At 49.3% G+C, this 19,461-nt stretch overlaps 2 protein-coding genes across 11 annotated transcripts in view; both read right to left on the minus strand.

Moving 5' to 3' along the window:
• Taok2 (TAO kinase 2) overlaps positions 1–6,170 on the minus strand; it is a 19,477-nt gene extending 13,307 nt beyond the window's left edge. For 2 of the 6 annotated variants that reach the window (XM_050166081.1, XM_050166080.1), the window contains exons 1-8: positions 5,439–6,165; positions 2,197–2,363; positions 1,942–2,013; positions 1,746–1,847; positions 1,100–1,145; positions 892–988; positions 669–782; positions 471–562 (exon numbers count right to left, since the gene is read on the minus strand). In XM_050166081.1, the coding sequence (XP_050022038.1) occupies positions 471–562; positions 669–782; positions 892–988; positions 1,100–1,145; positions 1,746–1,847; positions 1,942–2,013; positions 2,197–2,328 (655 nt within the window). In that variant the 5' untranslated portion in view covers positions 2,329–2,363; positions 5,439–6,165. Of the gene's footprint in view, positions 1–470; positions 563–668; positions 783–891; positions 989–1,099; positions 1,146–1,745; positions 1,848–1,941; positions 2,014–2,196; positions 2,364–5,438 lie in introns of all 6 variants that reach the window. The other 4 variants (XM_050166083.1, XM_050166082.1, XM_050166078.1 and 1 more) reach the window with 2 other exon arrangements.
• A 1,696-nt stretch (positions 6,171–7,866) lies between these two features.
• Tmem219 (transmembrane protein 219) lies at positions 7,867–17,965 on the minus strand. Of its 5 annotated transcripts, none has more exons than XM_050166089.1 (6): positions 17,844–17,965; positions 16,624–16,825; positions 16,349–16,538; positions 12,989–13,218; positions 11,083–11,252; positions 7,867–7,966 (listed from the first exon to the last, which is right to left on the minus strand). In XM_050166089.1, the coding sequence occupies exons 2-5, from the start codon at positions 16,786–16,788 to the stop codon at positions 11,115–11,117; spliced, it is 723 nt and encodes a 240-aa protein (XP_050022046.1). In that variant the 5' UTR covers positions 16,789–16,825; positions 17,844–17,965; the 3' UTR covers positions 7,867–7,966; positions 11,083–11,114. The 5 variants fall into 5 exon arrangements, with proteins under 5 accessions (XP_050022046.1, XP_050022045.1, XP_050022048.1 ...); XM_050166088.1 differs by having other exon boundaries at positions 16,624–16,822; positions 17,844–17,963; XM_050166091.1 differs by having other exon boundaries at positions 16,624–16,822; positions 17,860–17,926.
• Between the last annotated feature and the right edge of the window lie 1,496 nt (positions 17,966–19,461).

Here is a 19,461-nt window from a genome sequence, read left to right on the forward strand (position 1 = left end):
GGAGAGGCTGGAGAGATGGCTCAGAGGTTAAGAGCACTGCCTGCTCTTCCAAAGGTCCTGAGTTCAATTCCCAGCAACTACATGGTGGCTAACAACCATCTATAATAGGGTCTGGTGCCCTCTTCCGGCCTGCAGGCATACACACTGAATATTGTATACATAATAAATAAATAAATGAATATTTAAAAAAAAAAAAGAATTAGCAGGGGGCTGGGTGTGGTGGTACATGCCTTTAATCCCAGAACTCAGGAGGCAGGTGGATCTCTGAGTTTGAGGTCAGTTTGGTCTACAGAGCAAGTTCCAGGATAGCCAGAGCTACACAATGAAACCGTTTCTTAAAAAACAAGGTAGTGTTTGACAACTGCTTGTATCAGAGAAGCTCCAGGGTAGTCCAAATGGACAGGCACTGGGTCCATGGGATGGGATGGTGAGAGGAGAATAATCTGAGGAAGCGAAGAGGACATCCTTACCCAGCTCAATACAGGTTATCCCCAAGGACCAGACATCCACTTTGCCATCGTACTGCCCCTCATCCATGGCTAGGATCACCTCTGGAGCCATCCTGGGAGGATAGTAGGAAAGAAAGGCTAACCACTGACCCAGATCGTACATGTCTTATTTCCAACATCTCTGGACTCTTCACCTACTACCTCTCCTCTCCCACTCACCAGTATGGAGTGCCCACAAAGGAGTTGGCAGGTGCCATGATAGATGCAGAGCCAAAGTCTCCCAATTTTACTAAGCCTGGTTCAGACAGCAAGATGTTTCCAGCCTTCACATCCCTGACAGAGGCAAAAGATGAAAATGCATCTCAGAAAAGATGTGGAGAGGCTTTAGTAAAATGAGGTCTGGTACAAAAACCACCCCACTCCTAGCCTGACACTGTCATACCTATGAATCATGTTGTGCGAGTGTAGATATGCCAGGCCCTGAAGCGCCCCATGGGTCACTGCTGCAATCTCCACCTCCTGAAGGGGCTTCTTGTGTACTGTAGAAGGAAGTGAGGTAACAAACTGAGGGAGCCTCAGGGGTGGAGTAGGCTACTTTCTCCCACAGCTTTCTTGCTTATCTTCTTCACCCCACTTTCTGCTTTACTTACCTTCTAGAAGATCAGAAGCTGAGCCCAGGCAATACTCCATCACCAGCTAAGGAAGGGTCAAGTGTTAGAGATCAGCAGGTTCTGGCCACCCCTGGCCCAGCTCCCTTGAGCAGAAACTCAAAACAGAGCTTTCTTGTTTATCTTCCACTCAGGCAATGCCAAAAGGGTAATGACAGAGAGGAAGGGCAGCTAGAGAAAACAAGAGGTGGTAGGAGAGTCTCTGGATTCAAGGCCTCCCTGAGAACGATTCCAAGACACCTACCATTGCTCCCATCCATCCAGATCCCTTTAAAGTCCCCTTCAATCACCTCCTCCTAAAGAACACATGTCCCTTGCAGCTTGTCAACTGTCTATGCCTCTCTGGATCAGCCTCTCATCCTGTGCTATACAAATGCTTATATTTTTGTTTTTCTTTTTGATACAGGATCTCACAGTGTAGCTGTGGCTGGCCCAGAACTCACTATGTAGACCAGGCTGGCCTTGAACTCACAGAGAGCTACCTGTGCTTGTAGCCTCAGTGCTGGGATTAGAGGTGTGAGCCACTATGCCTGGCTCATGGTTTTCCTGAGGACTAATATGGTCAGGAGAGACTTCCCAATTAGGAGGCTGGACCAGGAAAAGATGTAGCAGTTGTAGGTCGGCTCACCCAAGCTGTGTGCTCCCTCAGGTAACAGCCCCGGTACTGAATGGTATTGGGATGTCGTAGCTTCTGTAAGAACCGCACCTCCTTGATAATATCCTGCCATTTCTAGGAGGACAAGAGAAGAGGGGGTTACCTAGCCTGCATGTTGAGACTAGAGTCCTCTGCCCTCCACAACCTGATCTCAATGAACCCAACTAACCTCATTTGACTGCTTCCCACTATAGGACATCTTCTTGATGGCCACCACCTCACTGTTCCGGACATCCCGGGCCTAGAGGACCAGATTGGAGAATGGGAAAGATACTTTGGGCATGGTGTAGAGGACCTGCTGAGTCAGCAGGAGAGGGTGGGTAGGGCTATTGTGGCGGAGTGGCGCAGAGAGCCTGAGCAGCGACCCACAGTTTAAAGAGACTCCACCCTTGCTGGCTTTACCCTCTTTTAAGACCCAACTCACAAAGTACACAGCTCCAAAGCTGCCATGGCCAATTTCCCGGAGGTCAGAGAAAAGCTTCTCAGGGTCATCCTTGAAGAAGAGCTCAGCTACATCAGGGTCCTTCAGGCTCCCGGCCCGGCCCCCAGCTGGCATGATGGCCCCTGGGGGCCCTGAGATTGGGACCTTGCCTGGGAAAAGTAGACAGCACCATTAGAGCGAGGACAGGGCTCTGAGGGAGATGAAGAGCCTCCCTCAAGGTTCTGCCTTCTCCGCCTCTCAGTCGCTAAAGAGGGAGGTACTGCTGAGGAAGGGCAGGGGCTATTAGGAGCAACACCAAAGCTTAAAAATTAAAAAAATAAAAAAAAGCGGGGGGGGGGGGGGCACGGTTCCTGTAGTACTAAAGTTTCCAGGAAGATAATTCTGGGAAGCCAAGCAGCCTCATAACCCCCTCAGTTTTCAATCATTTTCCAGTTCCCTATACACAACCATTCCCCTCAGACATCAAATAAGCCAACATGTCCTGCCCCACAAGTTCTCACAGCCCAGTGATTTCCAGGCACCTTCCTGTCCCCCTTGGTGCTGAGGCTACCTCCTCCTTCAAGCTCTCACACACTGGATGAGAACAGGAAACAGTCAGGCCGGATGTGGTGATATCCGTCCATTGTTACAAGTGGGTACTAGCCTAAAGGGACCAGGAGACTCATTTGCAAAAAAACATAGGGACACTGTGGCAAGGAGGACATCTAGAATGGGGACAGTAGGGACTGGCACCTGACTGAGGACTTCTGTGTTCTGGGTTGTCTCACTTATTCAATCACTGCATCAGCAGCATGCGTGAACATGGATGTTGTGGGTCACAGACAACATGTACTGAGCATAGAATTGAAGCATCTCACGTGCATCACCTCTCACTGGGCTCCTACAACCTTACAGATCAATACTATTGTCACCTTTATCCTTTATAGATAAGTAAACAGGCTCAGAAAGGTAAAATGATCTGCCCAAAGCTGGTTTGCCACCACCAGGCATCCAGGACAACCATGTAAAACCAGCAAGGCATGACCAGGATCACCATTTTCCAGAGTAACTGAGGCTTTCCCAAGGTCACAGAACAAGACCTTTTCCTCTCTGCTCAGGACAGCATTGTTAGGAGGGCAACCAAGCCCAGCCTCTCCATTAGAGGAAAGTCTCCCAGGTCATTCCAGCCCTTAGGGGGTGGGGTGCTCCAAGCCAAATTCAGAGAGTAGGCTGCTGCAGGGCACCAGAACACTGAGGTACTCCAAGACAGGCTTTTTTAAGGACTAGTGGGAGATTTAGACACAAAGAGCACTCAGCAGAGTTGGACTCCCAAGGCAGAGTTCTAGCTTCTTAAAAGTACCTAACAATTTCAGCATATAATTATATTCCGTGGTGCACTGTTTCCCGTCCATGCTGTTAATTTTGTCTCCTCAGCTCAACTGGCAGCTGGAGGGTAGGGAGGGAGCCTGAGTCTTTGGTGGGCCCCCAGGGTGTGAAGGGCTCAGAATAGCCTTGATTGATTGATTGACTGCCCCCAGCAGCCTTTAGTCTGATCAAGGCAGGCCCCCTTCTTCTGCAGTAATAGTGGCAACCACCCCTCACCACATACCCACACAAAAGGCAGGTGCTCACAACTTGCCCTCATGACTTCTTAACCAGTAACAAGCCCAAGACTGCCAAACCAGAACCTCAGGCCACATGAAAGAGTGCTAGCCATTGGAAAAACATCATACAGGCCCCCTTCCTTACAATAACATCTGAGCAATTACCATGGCCTGGGCTAAATCACAATCACCTTCTAAAATCCATGTTGCAAAAGAGTCCCTAAATGATCCTGCAGTGCATCCATTCCATCTGCAACATATAGCATCAGAGCTTCAGCATAGCAAAGGTGCTTCTCTTTGGTTAAGTGGATTACAGAGCACAACTCCACGAGATCCCACACTCAGAACACTGTGTAGACCCTAAACAAATGCTTTTCCTTGCCTGATTCTAGGGTTGCCACAAGGCTTAATCCTGGGCTGTGGGGAGGAGAGGGGCTCATTCTAACTTAACAGCTAAGAAAGGCCATTAGAGGGATCATTTGTCAGAAGAGAAAGCTATCTCTGGAACCCAGGCCAAAGTCTGGGATCAGGGTAAAAATGAAGGTCACATTTAGAAAAAAGACCCATGGGGCAGAACACAAGCAGGGCTTCCTCTCAGGAAAAGCTCTTGAGTATAACCTTTCTGGAAAGGAAGATCATTATACCCTCATTTTAAAACCTCACCCTGATACTGCCTCTTGTGGAGCCCTAATCAACCCAAGCTCCAAAGAAAAGAGATGGCAAGAAATGGGTACAAGCAGGGACCAAGACTTGGGTTAAAATTTTGATTCTGCCACTGGGTGACCTTGAACAACCTCTCTGGGCATCAATGTTCTCAACTGTAAAATGGGAAGACAATAATGAAAGAATTCTCATGGGTTGAATGGGTTTGAGTGTGGCATGAGAAAAATGTATTCTTAAGTACTTTGTAAAGGGTAGGTCACTTGGCAAACGTGTGAGATTATTTACACTGCCACAGCAAGGGACAGGTGAGTAAATGCAGCTGGAGGAAAATATTAACAAGTACACACACACACACACACACACACACACACACACACAGGCCAAAAAAAAAACTCCAACCAGACCAAGCCAGAAAAGAATATAAAGCAGCCAATGTGACTTGCACCTCCAGTCATAGCAGCAGAGAGGTTAAGGCAGGACTGACTGCCTCTAGTTTAAGGCCAGCTTCACCAGCCAGGGCTACAGAAAGGCTGTCTCAACCAAAAATAAATAAATAAATAGATAGATAGATAGATAGATAGATCGATCGATAGATAGATAGATAAGCCCACCAACATGGGAATCAACACCCTAGAGCAGTCTGGAGAGAAAGGAGTATAATAAAATCATGTAGAAGAGGTGGTTATGACGGCAAAATGAACGAGGGAGAAGACTCGAAAGGTGGAAATCCATTGGATTAGCTAAGCATCTTAGGGCGTGACCCTTGGTGACATGACAGGCCCTGTCACCCGAGAGCCCCCTTCAACCAGACACAATGAAGGGAAGAGGAAGGGAGAAAGGTGGCAGCAGAAGGCAAGGCTGGCCAGAAACTGACCATGGGCCCAGCAGGGCTTCCCCATCCTGGGGAGAGGGCCTACCCAGCCCCAGCTTCTTAGAAAGGAGCTGGCACAGACTCATGCCCATGCACCCATGTCTCACCTGGTAGGGGTCACTATGGTGCCCCAGCGCCTCCGCTTCCGCCTGAGGTACTCCAGTTGCTCTGACAAGCAGGGAGAGGGGCAAGGAGACCTTCCCCCTTGCCACCTCTTCCTCAGCTTTCGCCCTTCCTGAGGGGCGGGCCTGGGAAGCCTCCCCTGGAGGGGAGGGGGTGACAACCTGATCTGACCTCGCGGTCCAGTCCTCCCCCAACTCGAGGGCGACAGTTGCTGAATCCCGGATTTCCGATTGTGGGGTCTGAGCCCCGAATATTTGCAAGGACCAAAAATGAATCCGATATTTGGACGTCTGGAGAATGAGCCCTGGATACTGGTGCACGCAAGGTCCCGAATCCCAGGTATTTTAAATTGTATAAAACAGAGACCCAGGTTTGTAAAGGTTGGGACTCGAGTCCCAGATACCTGATATATGAGGGCTTGATACCTGGGTATTTAAGAAAGGAGGGGCCGAGCCCCAAAATTTGGGACCCAGGGGCCTGAGCCCCAGGTCTTCGGCCACCGACACGGGACCCACCCCGAGGACGCCCGGCTGCACGGCTCCTCTCAATCTGGGGTCCGAAAGTGACAGCCCCCACTCCAGCCCTAGCCTCCTCCCTTTCCCGTCCTCTCTCTCCGGAACAGCTGAAAGAATGTAGCTGAGGCGCTGCTGATCGTCCCTGCGTCCTCACTCCCTTTCCTCTTCGTCTCAGCTTCCCACCGCACCACAGCCCTGCTCTCGTCCCGGCCTCCCTCTCCCTCTTCCTCCCAATTCCAAGATGGAGACCGGGCGGGAGCGCGCAGGCGCGGCAGGGACGCCAGGCCAAAGGGGGTGGGGCCCCAAAGGAAATAACCCCGCCCCTCGCCTCCAGCAGCCGCGGCCAAGACGAGAAGCTGCCCTGGAGCCCAAGTGCGCGCGCGCCCCGCCACGCGGATGCTGGGTGGGAAGAGGAGAGGAGAAAGGCTGGGCTTGCTTGGGGAGGAGCCCAAGCGCGCAGTCCGAGGACTGCCGGTGGAAAGAGCTGTGGCGCATGCGCCCGCCCAGCTTTCGCGCTGCGACTGAGCTTGTTGCTAGGGCAAGCTCCGAGGGGGCGCGCAAGGAAGAAAAGCTGTGGTTTGCGCCTGCGTGCAGGATAAAGGCTGAGAGGAGTAAAGCAAGGGTGCTAGCAGCCGCACGGAAAAGGCGCGAAAACGGGCCATTATGATGTTACTAAGTATCAAAACTAGACCTGAGCTCTCAAGTGCGAGGTTGACGTACCAAAGTTGGGGAAACGCAACAGGTTTCTACAGAAAAACTGAGGTTCAGTAAGGTTGCATAACTTGCCAAAAGTCATGATGCATTCATGTCAAAGTATTTCTGCTATCTGAAAGCCCCTACCTAAACAGAATCAACAATTTAAGTTTATGGAAGAAAACAAGTGACCAAATGGCCACAGTGAGGGGCCATGGTATGTCTAAAAGGTATAGTGAAGCCTATGCTTACAATTCCAGCACTCGCAGGCTGAGTCTAAGCAGAATACAAGTTCAGTAGCATGTAACCTAATGGAGTCACAGTATCAAAAACCAAAAAAAAAAAAAAAAAAAGCTGGGCGTGGTGGCACATGACTTTAACCCTAGAGCTCAGGAGGCTGAGACAGAGAGATCTCTGTGAGTTCGTGGCCAGCTTGGTCTACACAGTGAGTTCCAAGACAGCCAGGGCTGCTTGGAACACAGAGAAACACTGTCTCGGAAACAAACAAACAAACATCCACAAATGTTTTCCAAAACAAATCCACAAACATGGGCAAAGTAGTAAGCGACCTATGCCCTATGCCAACCTATATTCCAAACCAAGGATAGCAAGGATGTTAGTCATCTGTACCCTGGAGAGGGTGACATTCAAAGATTCTGAGATTCAAGCCAACATGGACCACACAATGTGAGCTCATCTCAAGAAAGAAAAAATAATTCAAGGAGCAGCAAGGCTCAGGCATTTCATCCCAGCACTTGGGAAGCAGAGGCAAGCAGATCTCTGAGTGTGAGGCCAGCCTGGTCTACAGAGTGAGTTCTAGGTCAGCCAGGGCTATATAGTGAGATCCTATCTCAAATAACAAATGAAACAAGGCTAGGGATATCATTCAGCGACAGCATGCTCGCCTAGCGTATCAGAGGCCCTCTGTTCAATTCACAGCACCACAAAAGGGACAGGATCAAAACGGCTAAGCAGGTGCTTGCCGCGAAAGTTTGGTGACCTGAGTTCCATCCCCTGAGCCCACAGAAAGGCTGAAGAAGAGAACACAGTCATTGATCTGTGGTCTCCATGTACATGACATGGCATGTACACACATCATGCATGTGTGCACACACAATAAGAAAAGGAAATCCTTTAAGGCAACAAGGAAAAGTATCCCCAAAAGGCTTACTTTAATCCAACCCCTAATAAATACCTTACACAATAGTGGTCAAAAAGCCATTTATTTTCCCACATTCCAGTTCTTCTTTTTTTTGTAATAGGTCTCCTAAGCTAAGAAGTAGGCCCAAGAATTTGATCTTCACCTGGAGAAAAAGAAAAAACAGAACAGGTAAGAAAGCCCAAAAACTGAGGAAGGAAGAACGGAAGTGACATCTGGAGACAGGTTGTGGCATTAATCCTACAGGGGTAAGCCTCAGAACCCTAGGATCACCCAAGGACCAGAAAGCTGAAAGCCTTTTCCTGCTCCTGGACTGAACAGGCTCCACTGTTTGCAATTCTAAGGCTAGAAAATGGAACAATGAGAACTAGCTTCAAGGAACATTAATAAAGGCTGGAGCAGTTCCACAGTCTAGGCTGCTTCCACTCTCCCACAGTAATTTCCTAGCACACAAAGGCCAGCAGAACCTGAGGAAGACTTAAGAGCTGGATGCATAACACTTTCTTTTCTTTCTTTTTTTTTTTTTCAAAACAGGGTTTCTCTGTAGCTTTTGTCCCTGTCCTGGAACTAGCTCGTGTAGACCAGGCTGGCCTTGAACTCATAGAGATCCCCCCTCTGCCTCCCGAGTGCTAGGATTAAAGGTGTGCGCCACCCCCCCCCCCCCCCCCCCCCCCCCCCCCCCCCCCCCCCGCTGCAAAATACTTTCAAATGGGATGGAAGTCTCCCAACAAGATGGAGATCTTTTTTGGACTGATTTCTTCACTCAATGAGAGGTTGTGAACTAGTGGTATTAACAGTAGCGAGCCATCCTTTGCTACATTTGCTAAGCTCATTCCCTCCAAAAACCTGGTTAGCAGAGAAAGCTGTTTTCTAAATGCAATGATGACTACATGAAGAAAAACACATAGAATGCTTGGGCAGAGTATATGTCCAGTTAATAGGCATCACCACTAATTAGATTCTTTCGAGCTGTCTGAAAGAATTCCAGGAAGGTCAGCAGGATGGCTGTCACCAGGCTAACAACTTGAGTGTGAGTCCCAAGACCCACAGGATGGAGAGGACAGACTGTTGGACACTGTCCCCTGACCTTCATGTGTGCACTGTTGCATGCACACATACACATGGCTCTCCTAAAGTAAATAAAAGGAGTTTAAAAAATAATAGTTTTGCCAGGGCTACTGGTGTATGCCTTTAATTCCAGCACTCAGGAGGCAGAGGCAGGTGGATCTCTGTGACTTTGGGACTAGTCTGGCGTATCCAGCAAGCTTCAGGCCATCCAGGGCTACATAGTGAGATCCTGTCTCAAAAATGAATCAACCAATATTAAATAAATTTCAGGAAAAAAAGCAAGACTACATATTCAGAACAGACCACCAAACCTGAACCCTCTTAATTCATCACTGCTGCCATAAGCGTAGGTGTGAAGAGAAGCTCCGACGAGTCTTACAGTCAGAACATGACTCGGAAGACAGCAGTCACAGAGGTCGTGTACAAAAGCATAGCAAGTCAGAGAATAAGGCCCCCATATGTTGGTAAATGTCTTCAATCCCAGCACTTGGAAGACAGATGCAGGTGAATCTCTGTGACTCTGAGGACAGCCTGGTCTGAGAGTACTTGTCAGCTGGCTGGGGCTACAAATGAGACTCTATCTCAAAACAAACAAAAAAAAGGAAAGTAAGGGGCTGGTGGCTCTACTGCTCTTGAAGAGAACTTGAGTTTGGCTCCCAGAACCTATATGTAGCAGCTCAAAACCACCTGTAACCTTTCTACCACCCTTTCTGGCCTCCTTGAGCTCCTGTGCACATATGATGTACATAAACTCATGCAGGCACACACATACACACATAAATAAAAATAAATCTTACAAAAAAGTAAGGGCAGGCTTTTAGGGGGTTAAAAAAAATAGAAACAAGGGGGCTGGAGAGATGGCTCAGTGGTTAAGAGCATTGCCTGCTCTTCCAAAAGTCCTGAGTTCAGTTCCCAGCAACCACATGGTGGCTCACAACCATCTGTAATGAGGTCTGGTGCCCTCTTCTGGCCTGCAGGGATACACACAGATAGAATATTGTATACATAATAAATAAATAAATAACTATTTAAAAAAAATAGAAACAATTAAAATTAAACCATATCCATACTCGGGGAAAGCTTTCGTTTAAATAACTACACCTCCAATAACCTTCATTGGCTGCGATCCTGTCACTCACTAATCACACGTTCGGAGGGCACAGTTGTATAAAACTGGAAAGGATAACAGCAGGGATTTACAGGGAGAGTGGGAGCACTGTCAGGAATGAAGGGGAGGAGGTGCTTTTTTTTTTTTTTTTTTTTGAGACAGGGGTTCTCTGTATAGGCCTGGCTGTCTTAGATCTCATTATGTAGACCAGGTGAACTCCAACTCACAGAGATCTGCCTGCCTTTGCCTCCTGTGTGCTGGGTTTAAAGGCGAGCATCACTGCTGCCGCTACCCAGTTTAGGGGAGGCATCTGAATTGCTGGTAATAGTCTTTTTCTCCCTGGGTCGCATGTCCACTTTACAATAATTTCCAAAAATTTACTTTTATTGTTTTTCTTTTTTTTTTTTTTTGGTTTTTCGAAACAGGTTTCTTTGGAGCCTGTCCTGGAACTCGCTCTGTAGACCAGGCTGGCCTCGAACTCACAGAAATCCGTTTGCCTCTGCCTCCCAAGTACTGGGATTGAAGGTGTGCGCCACCACCGCCCGGCATGGGTTTTCTTTTTACATGAAAGTTACTTATTTCATAGTAAAAATAGGCCAGCAAGACGCCTCAGCAGGTAAAGGTTCCGGCCATGAAAGCAAGCCTGAGTTAGTTCTCCTGACCCTGCATAAATGTGGAGGGAGAGAGTCACCTCCACATGCACACCTGACAGCCTGAGTTAGTTCTCCTGACCCTGCATAAATGTGGAGGGAGAGAGTCACCTCCACATGCACACCTGACAGCCTGAGTTAGTTCTCCTGACCCTACATAAATGTGGAGGGAGAGAATCAACTCCACAAGGTGGTTCTCTGACCTCCACATGCACACCATGGCACATGCTTGGTCACACACACACAAAGAAAAAAGGAAAAATAATAAAAACACGGTATGTTTATGGAAAAAAATGTTTCCAGTTCCCATAAGGAGACAGCTGAATAGGGCTCTCAGGGACTTACAGGAAGCAGCATCTGAGGATGGAGTCAAAGGATCTGCTTTACCAAGTTACAAGTGCCATCCCTTCCCCACCGGTTCCCACAGAATCTCACCTGAGAACAGAGGGAGGGGCAGGCCGGTGCCCTCAAAGCCGTGTTCGAGACCAGTGGAAGTCTGGGCGCGGATGGAAGCACACAGCAGTGACACAGCACAGCAAACCACAGAAGAGAAGCAGGACCAAGCCCAGGACCAGCAGTCTGGTGCCACACAGAGCTAGCTCCTCCTAGCGGTGGGGACAGGGAGGGACGGGAAATGACAACAGAGAGGGTTGGGAATCTCCCAGTGGGAAGACAGCTTGTCCCACACCCTGAAAAACAGAGGTAAGCCCCAGGGGGCAGAGTCCTCCTGACACCCAGGGAATGGCTCTGGGGCAGGTCAAAGAGCACATTTGTCCTGAGGGGTTCCAAACGTCTCTCTCTTGCCCAGTCATCAGCTCAACTCCCAGGAGTCACTATTTTCCCCAGTCTTTCTTCCCTCCCTCCCTCCCTTTTTATTGAAACAAGGCCTTATTATGTAGCTCAGGCTGGCCTCAACTCTCTTGCTCCTCCTGCCTTCAGCCTTCTGGGTGCTGGGCTGACAGGTGTTTACCATCACATCAAGGCATGTTCCTTTTAAGGTTTTTTTTTTTTTTTTTTTTTTTTGGGACAGGGTCTCTCTGTATCACAGCCTTGGCTGTCCTGGAACTCACTTTGCAGACCAGGTTAGCCTCGCACTCACAGAGACCCACCTGCCTCTGCCTCTTAAGTGCTGGGATTAACGGCATGCGCTGCCACCACCTGGCCCTTTTAAAATATTTTTATATGTATATTTGTATTATGGGTGTTTGGTCTGCATACATTATCTGTGTGCCACCTGCATGCAGTGCCTGCAGAGTCCAGAAGAGGGCATCAGATTCCTAGAACTAAGGTCACAAATAGTTGTAAACGGCTATGTGGGTGTTGGGAATTGAACCTTGGTCCTCTGGAAGGGCAGCCTGTGCTCTTAACCAACGAGCCATCTCTCCAGCCACAAAACTTTCATTGCCAGCAAATGGCTTTACCTGCTTAAGGACTGTGCAAGTAGAGCCAGATTCCCCTAAAGGCCTTTTTGTTTGTTTCTTTTCAAGACAGGATTTCCCTGTGTAGCCCTGGCTGTCCTAGAGCTCACTCTGTAGACCAGGCTGGCCTTGAACTCACAGAGATCTGCCAGCTTCTGACTCCTGAGTGCAGGGATTAAAGGCGTGGGCCACCAAGAGGCCTTTTAAAATATGGGGCGTGAGAATGTAGCAGCTCTTTACCCAGTCTCCTCCTCCACTCTCGGTCCAGCTCCTCTGGCTGGCAGGTGCCTCTTTCTCTTCTCTGAGAGCTCTAGGCGGCCCCATTGGTATCGACTGTAACGTTTGGCCTAACACTCACTGCAGCTCCCAAAGCGGCTGAGACTGCGATCTCCTGCAACCCTCATGTGAATCCCAACAGGCTGGCTGCACTCACTTCCGCCCTGAAGGATCATCTTCCCAGGGAAAAGGGGCTGGACCCCTACCCGGTCTCACCATGTAGCCCTGGCTGCCCTGGAATTCTCTTCGTTGACCATGTTAGTCTCCAAATGGCTGCCGTCTCTGACCAAACCTGTTTTGCATCAGGCACTGCACTGAGTACTTTAGGTCGTTCCTACTCAGTCCTCAGTTACTGGAATGTGCAAATTACTTCACAAGTGACGAAGCTTACTTAGAGAGGTTCTGATGCTTGCTCTAGACCACACTGCCTCTAACCTAAGGTGGGGTTATAAAAACCCATGCTTGCTCACTCTTGTTCTTTTTTAACATACTGTCATTACAAAGTCCAGACCAGCCAGGAGCTTCAATCCTCCAGCCTCAGACTCTAGAGAACCAGAGCTGGAAGAGAGCTGGCACACCAACAGACCAAGCTCCGCTTTTGGACAGCGCTCCACATAGAGCCTTGAGGAGCAACCTGAGGCACTTACCGATGTAAGGAGCTTGGTGAGCACAAGGCGTTCGTGGCTCCAGACCCTGACACACTCTTCACCCATCACTGGGCTCAGGGCAGCATTTCCAGCTCCCTCCTCTAAGCAGGATAAAGGTGGTTGGCTAGAGGGCAGGATCTCTGGAATAGCACTGAAATAGAGGCAGGTCTCTGGAGTTCTTCCTGAGGCCACTCTGGCTGTGACGATGATAGACTCTCCTGCAAAGGACCCTACAAGAGGCGCAAGACAGGAGATGGAAAACTGAGTGGGCAGCCAGAGAGCTGGGCAGCAGCCAAGAGCACTGGCTGTGGGTTCAGTTCTCAGCACCCACATCTAGAGGTTTCTAAATGCCTGCAACTCCAGCTCCAAGGGATCTGATCCCTTCTTCAGGTCTCCTCCAGCAAACACACCCCCACACACCCCACATACACCCCCACAAGCCTGCACATATACACCCCCACACACCACATATACATACACATATACCACACACACACAAGCCTGCACACCCACCCCACATATACCCCCCCACAAGCCTGCACACACACACCCCACATACACCCCCATAAGCCTGCACACATACACCAACACACACACATACACATACCATACACACGCACACACACAAGCCTGCACACACACACCCCACATATCCCCCCCACAAGCCTGCACACATACACACACACACCACACACACACATACACATATACCACACACACACACGCCTGAACACACACCCCATACACCCCAAGCCTGCACACATACACCCACACACACCACACACACATACACATATATCACACATGCACACCCACACCCACATATCCCTCCACAAGCCTGCACACATACACATATACCACACACACACACAAGCATGCACACTCAGCAGTCATAGACATGCATATATGCAAGCCAGGCATGGCGGTGCACACCCTTAATCCCAGCACTTGAGAGGCAGAGGCAAGTAGATCTCTGAGTTTGAGACAAGCCTGGTCTACAGAGTGAGTTTCAGGACAGCCAGGGCACCACCATCGCCCAGTACATACAAAATCTTTTATGGGACGCCAGCGACAGCAGCTCATACCTAGAAGGAGTGAACCGCTGCCTGCAAATTGTCTTCTGACTTACACAAGTATGCCGCCACACATACCTATGCTCTCTCTCTCTCTCTCTCTCACACACACACAGAAACAAGTAACTAAATAATTGTAATTAATTAATTAAAAGACTGTCCATGAGTTTCTATTTCCTGCTTTGGACCCATTTCCCAACTCAGCGTACCGTCCCTTGTAGGCACCACCCAAACTGACCCTGGGAAGTTCCTAAACACGCCATGCCTTTCCATGTTCCTTTCCATCTATCTACATGCCTTTGTGTCTGCTGCTCCCTTTGCCTGGATGATACAAGGCTAAACATTCTAAAAGCCCAAGGTTGTATGCTGTATCCTTGGAGGGTCTTCTTCCTTCACCAGCCTACTTCATACTCTGACAGGTGTGTACTCCTGCTGAGTCTGTATTCTTGTTAGACTGTAAACAACTTAAAGGGACAGCTAAGACACCTGAAAAATCACTACCAGAGCCACAGCGAACCAGGGCTTCTCAGTGATAGGGCGGGGGAGTGAACACAAGACGTAAGCACTGCCAAGCAGAGCGGTGGTGCACGCCTTTGGCTCAGCGCTCAGGGCAGAGGCCAGCCTGATCTACACAGTGAGTGCAGGCAGAATCACACGGAGAGACCCTGCCTCAAACACAGACACACAAAACAAAGGGCTAGTGAGGACGGAAGAAAATGCAAAGCTCCAGGTGTAAGATGGTACAACAGGGCTGGAGAAATGGCTCAGCAGTTAAGAGCACTGATGGTTCTAGGGGTCCTGAGTTCCATTCCCAGCAACCATATGATGGCTCATGATCTCGTGGAATAAGATCAGGTGCAACTTCTGGCCTGCAGGGACACATGCAGGCAGACCGTTGTATACATAATAAATATATCTTTAAAAAAAAGATGGTACAACAATTTGGATGTTCCTCAAAAGATTAACCACAGAACTATCCCATATTCCAGTTGTGTGCCTATATTCTCAATTGTACTAAAATGTATGTCCACACAAAAACTAGTGTTAAGAATAGCATAATTTCAGCTGGGCAGTGGTGGCGCACGCCTTGAATCCCAGCACTCAGGAGGCAGAGGCAGGCAGATCCCTGTGAATTCAAAGCCAGCCTGGTCTAGGACAGGCTTCAAAGCTATAGGGAAACCCTGTCTCAAAAAGGACAACAACAAAAAGAATAGCATAATTTCTTTCTTTCTTCCTTGGCTGGCCTGGAATCTGTAGAGATCTGCCTGCGCACCTCTTTCTCCCCAGCGCTGGGATTAAAAGTATGCAGCACCATGATGAACCTTAAAAATCTCAAGTCACGGGCTGGAGAGATGGCTCAGAGGTTAAGAGCATTGCCTGCTTATCCAAAGGTCCTGAGTTTGATTCCCAGCAACCACATGGTGGCTCACAACCATCTGTAATGGGGTCTGGTGCCCTCTTCTGGCCTGCAGGCATACACACAGACAGAATATTGTAATATTGTATACATAATAAGTAAAAAAAAAAATCTCAAGTCACAAAGGACTGCGTGTCGTAGCAATGTCCAGAATAGGTAGACCACCAGAGACAGCAAGTAGACAGCAAGAGGCCAGGGAACCTGGGGAAAAGAGGGCAAGGACAGCTAAGGTGCAGATCTACTTAGACAACAACAACAAGTTCTAGGCCTGCCTGGTCTACAAGAGCTAGTTCCAGCACAGGCTCCAAAGCTACAGAGAAACTCTGTCTTGAAAAACCAAAAAAAAAAAAGCTATAAAATGGATCTCAGGGTGACTCCCGATTGTGTAAATAGACTAAAAATGACTTACTTTAAATGAGGGGAACACACATCCGCGGTGACTCATACTTCAGTGTTGTCAGACATATATATGTATTGAGGTGGTTTCAGAACTTGCTATGTAGTCTTAGACGAACTCCCAATGTAACCCTGGCAGTACTGGCATGCTTGAGCTCTCTCTCTCTCTCTCTCTCTCTCTCTATCTACATACATACATACATACATACTGGGGAGGGGTATTTGGTGTTAAACCTAAGACCTCCTGGGGCATGCTAGGACAGAACTGAAGAAACTTGGAACTGGAACAGCAAAGTCAAAACATAGTGAATGTGGACAATATTCACTGCAAGCATCTTCTCCTATCTGGTCTGTGTTGCAGCAGGAGTAGCTAAGATGTACAGAGGTGCCCAAGGTCACCAGTCTGGTGAAGCCAGAGGTGGGGCCCAACCCTACCTGTTCTGATGCTGGACCCCCATATTCCCCAGCTCTCACCTTTCAATCCTATCTGACTACCATGGATCTTGGCTTGGAATGTCTGGGTTTTGTTTCTATCTGGACCATCTCCGAAGTTCAAAGTAGTACGTAAGCCGACGACGTGAGGCCCTCGCCACTTCCCTGTGACTGTCCCATTCACGGGGCACAGGCTCAGCTGGCCAAAAGCCCTCAAGAAGGAAACCCAATCCTGTGTGCAAAAGAAGAGTGAGAGAGAAGTGAGATTAGCAGCAGGGGCAGGCATATACCAGCAGGGTGAGCACCCGGGTACTTACCTGGGGAATGTCAGGGCTACGTAGGCCAGATGAATGGGTGAGGAGGAAGCCACCGAGGCCCAGACCAGAGAGGCCAAGGAGCAGCAGGATCAAAGTGGCACAGACCAAAGGTGGGTGATGAGCCAGACAGAGATGCAGGTTGTGCCCTGCCTGGCAGCTGCCCATGGGGAGCAGAGGGGTGTGGGCCTCCGCGGAGTGCCTGCTGGAGGACAGTGAGGGAGAACTGGACAAGAGCCTGCAGGTCAGAAGGCCCTCACCCATGTTACTCAAAGGCAAGCTAAAGCTAGAAGACAATGAATTTGCTCAAGGACACACAGGAGGTGGCAGAGCCAGGACCAAAATCCAAGATTCTGTACTCAAAAGGTCCACCTCCTTAGAGCGCTTAAGAAATGCTTGCTCAATTTCGTTGCTAAAATAACCAAGGGAGAAGCAGGGGACAGAATTCTGTACTAGCAAAGAGGATGTGAAAAGAATTCTCGCCTGGAAAAGAGGAAGTAGTTGATTTGAGGCCAGGGTTTGGCAGCCAAACAGTCCAGCCAGAAGCCAGACCGGAAGTGTCTTGGGTCAGAGTTCGTACTTTGGAACTAAGCTAACCAGCTAGGTAGGAATGAACGAATGACTCCGTCTTGCTGCTCTCTAGCGAGGTTAAGATGTGAACTGGGAGTTCTAAGAACACCAACTAATGAGGATTCGATGGGGCAGTAGTTTGCTCGGTACTTGGCCGTGCAGGAATTCAACAGACATCCATCGCCTTTCTTCTTATTGGTGTCATACTGATCCTTAAGACCAGAAGCCAGTAGAAGTAATATTGTAGCTTTTAACACAGAAGTAGTAGGGTTAAGGTTTGGAATCCGTCTCCAACTTCCGAGTACCCTATTCCAGGCAAGAAGCGATAGACTGATGAAAATAAACATCTGGAAGGCAGGAGCTCAGCAAAAGGAGTGTGGGGGGGGGGGGGGGGGGGGGGGGGGGGGGGGGGGGGGGGGGGAGAGCACGGGAGAGTGTGGAAGCCACCGGGAAAGGCCAAGTGTCACATATGCTCGGCTCCTGAGCGGCCCCACGTCCCGGAACTTCTGCAAGGGGGAAGGTAGGAGGAAGGAGGACAGAGTCTGAGGGGCAGTAGCGGCTGGTGCATCTCGACCTCCCGTCCTCCCCAAAGCCCCCTCCAGAAGGATCTCGACACCCGCATCCCTTCCCGATCCAGTGGCTTCGGGACTGACCGCCACTAGCTCTCACCGCTGGCAGCCGGGCGGAGGCCGGCGCCCCGTGACGTCACGGGCGGCGCGGCAGAGGGGCGGGGCCCATGTAGGCGTGCTCCCGCTCCGGCCCCGCCCCAACCCCGGATGCGCTTGCGCGGTGGCCACGCGGGCCTTTGCGGGCTTCTGCCCGGTCTGCGTCAGGCCAAACCAAGAGGAAATTCACTCTAGGGGCCAAGTAAAGGAAATAACTCGCCGGGAGGTGAGGAAACCAGAAACAGGCGAGGGAGGCCGTACTAGCCGTCATGGACACCTCAGGTTTCCCTCCCGGGAGTGCGCAGTAGGGTTTCGGCGGAACCTCACCAAAGTCACTTTTCTGTTGCTTGCCCGCGACCTGTTAGCACAGCCCGGCCACGCCCAGGTTTCCGGGTCCTCTGGGTAGGATTAGGGGGCTCCACTCCTCCGCCCTGCGAGCGGCCTGTAGGTTCTGCTCTTCTCTGCCCTCTCAGATAGTTAAGGTCTACACCTTGGCTTGGTCGTTGGCTCTTACTGGCTCCTAAATGCACAGGACCCTAAAGCTACAAGTCTGTTCAACAGGAGGCATCTCATCTCACCCTGTAGGCCGTTTAGAGGGGGAGATCGGCTTACCTGAAACAGCATAAGACGAGCTAGGACCGCAGGTTCAAATCCTCACTCCGGCCCGCAATCCTGTAACCCCAGCAATTATAAGGTGGAGGCTGGTGGATCAGGAGCTAAAGGTCAGTCGAGTTCAGCGTAGGATCACCCCCAAAACCAAACCCAAACAACAAAAGAATAACTGCAGAAACCTTAATAACTATGTTTTCCTGGGGTTATGATTATTTCTTTTAAAGGAAACCATTTGTTTTTTGAGACAGGATCTCACTGTGTAGGTGACTTGGAACTCAGTTATGTTTACCAGAGTGGTCTTGAACTCAGAGATCCACCTGCCTCAGCCTTTGTGTGCTGGGATTAAAGGTGGGGAACATGGCCCTCTAAAGGAGAACATTTGTAGCGCCGGGTTTGGTTCAGAACAGTTCTCAAAAGATGTAGTAGTACAGGTGGGCATTAGACATACAAGGAAACATTCACGCTCAGTACACATCAGAGAAAAGTGAATTAAAACCACATTGAAATCCTATCCTACCTCAATCAAAACTTTATTTTTTTATTGTTATTTATTTATTTATTTGTTTGTTTGTTTTTTCGAGACAGGGTTTCTCTGTGGTTTTGGAGCCTGTCCTGGAACTAGCTCTTGTAGACCAGGCTGGTCTCAAACTCACAGAGATCCGCCTGCCTCTGCCTCCTGAGTGCTGGGATTAAAGGCGTGCGCCACCACCGCCTGGCTCAATCAAAACTTTAAAGAAATGCTGGTGAGGATGTAGACAAAAAAAGAACCCTTATGTACGGATACTGGGAATGTAAGCTAGTCTAGATACTATGGATGTCAATATATAGGTTCTACAAAAAGTATAAATAAATGTAACATGGCCTGGCTATATCAGTCCTGAGTATCAAAATACTACAGGTAAACATAAAAGAAATATTCACACATTAGTCTTCATTTATTACAGCACTATTCACAACCTAGAGGTTCATCTGTAGTGATATTTCAATTTTATTT

This window comes from Alexandromys fortis, unplaced genomic scaffold, assembly GCF_014885135.2.
Source record: "Alexandromys fortis isolate MF-2015 unplaced genomic scaffold, M_Fortis_MF-2015_v1.1 scaffold_146, whole genome shotgun sequence".
In the NCBI taxonomy this organism is placed as follows: domain Eukaryota; kingdom Metazoa; phylum Chordata; class Mammalia; order Rodentia; family Cricetidae; genus Alexandromys; species Alexandromys fortis.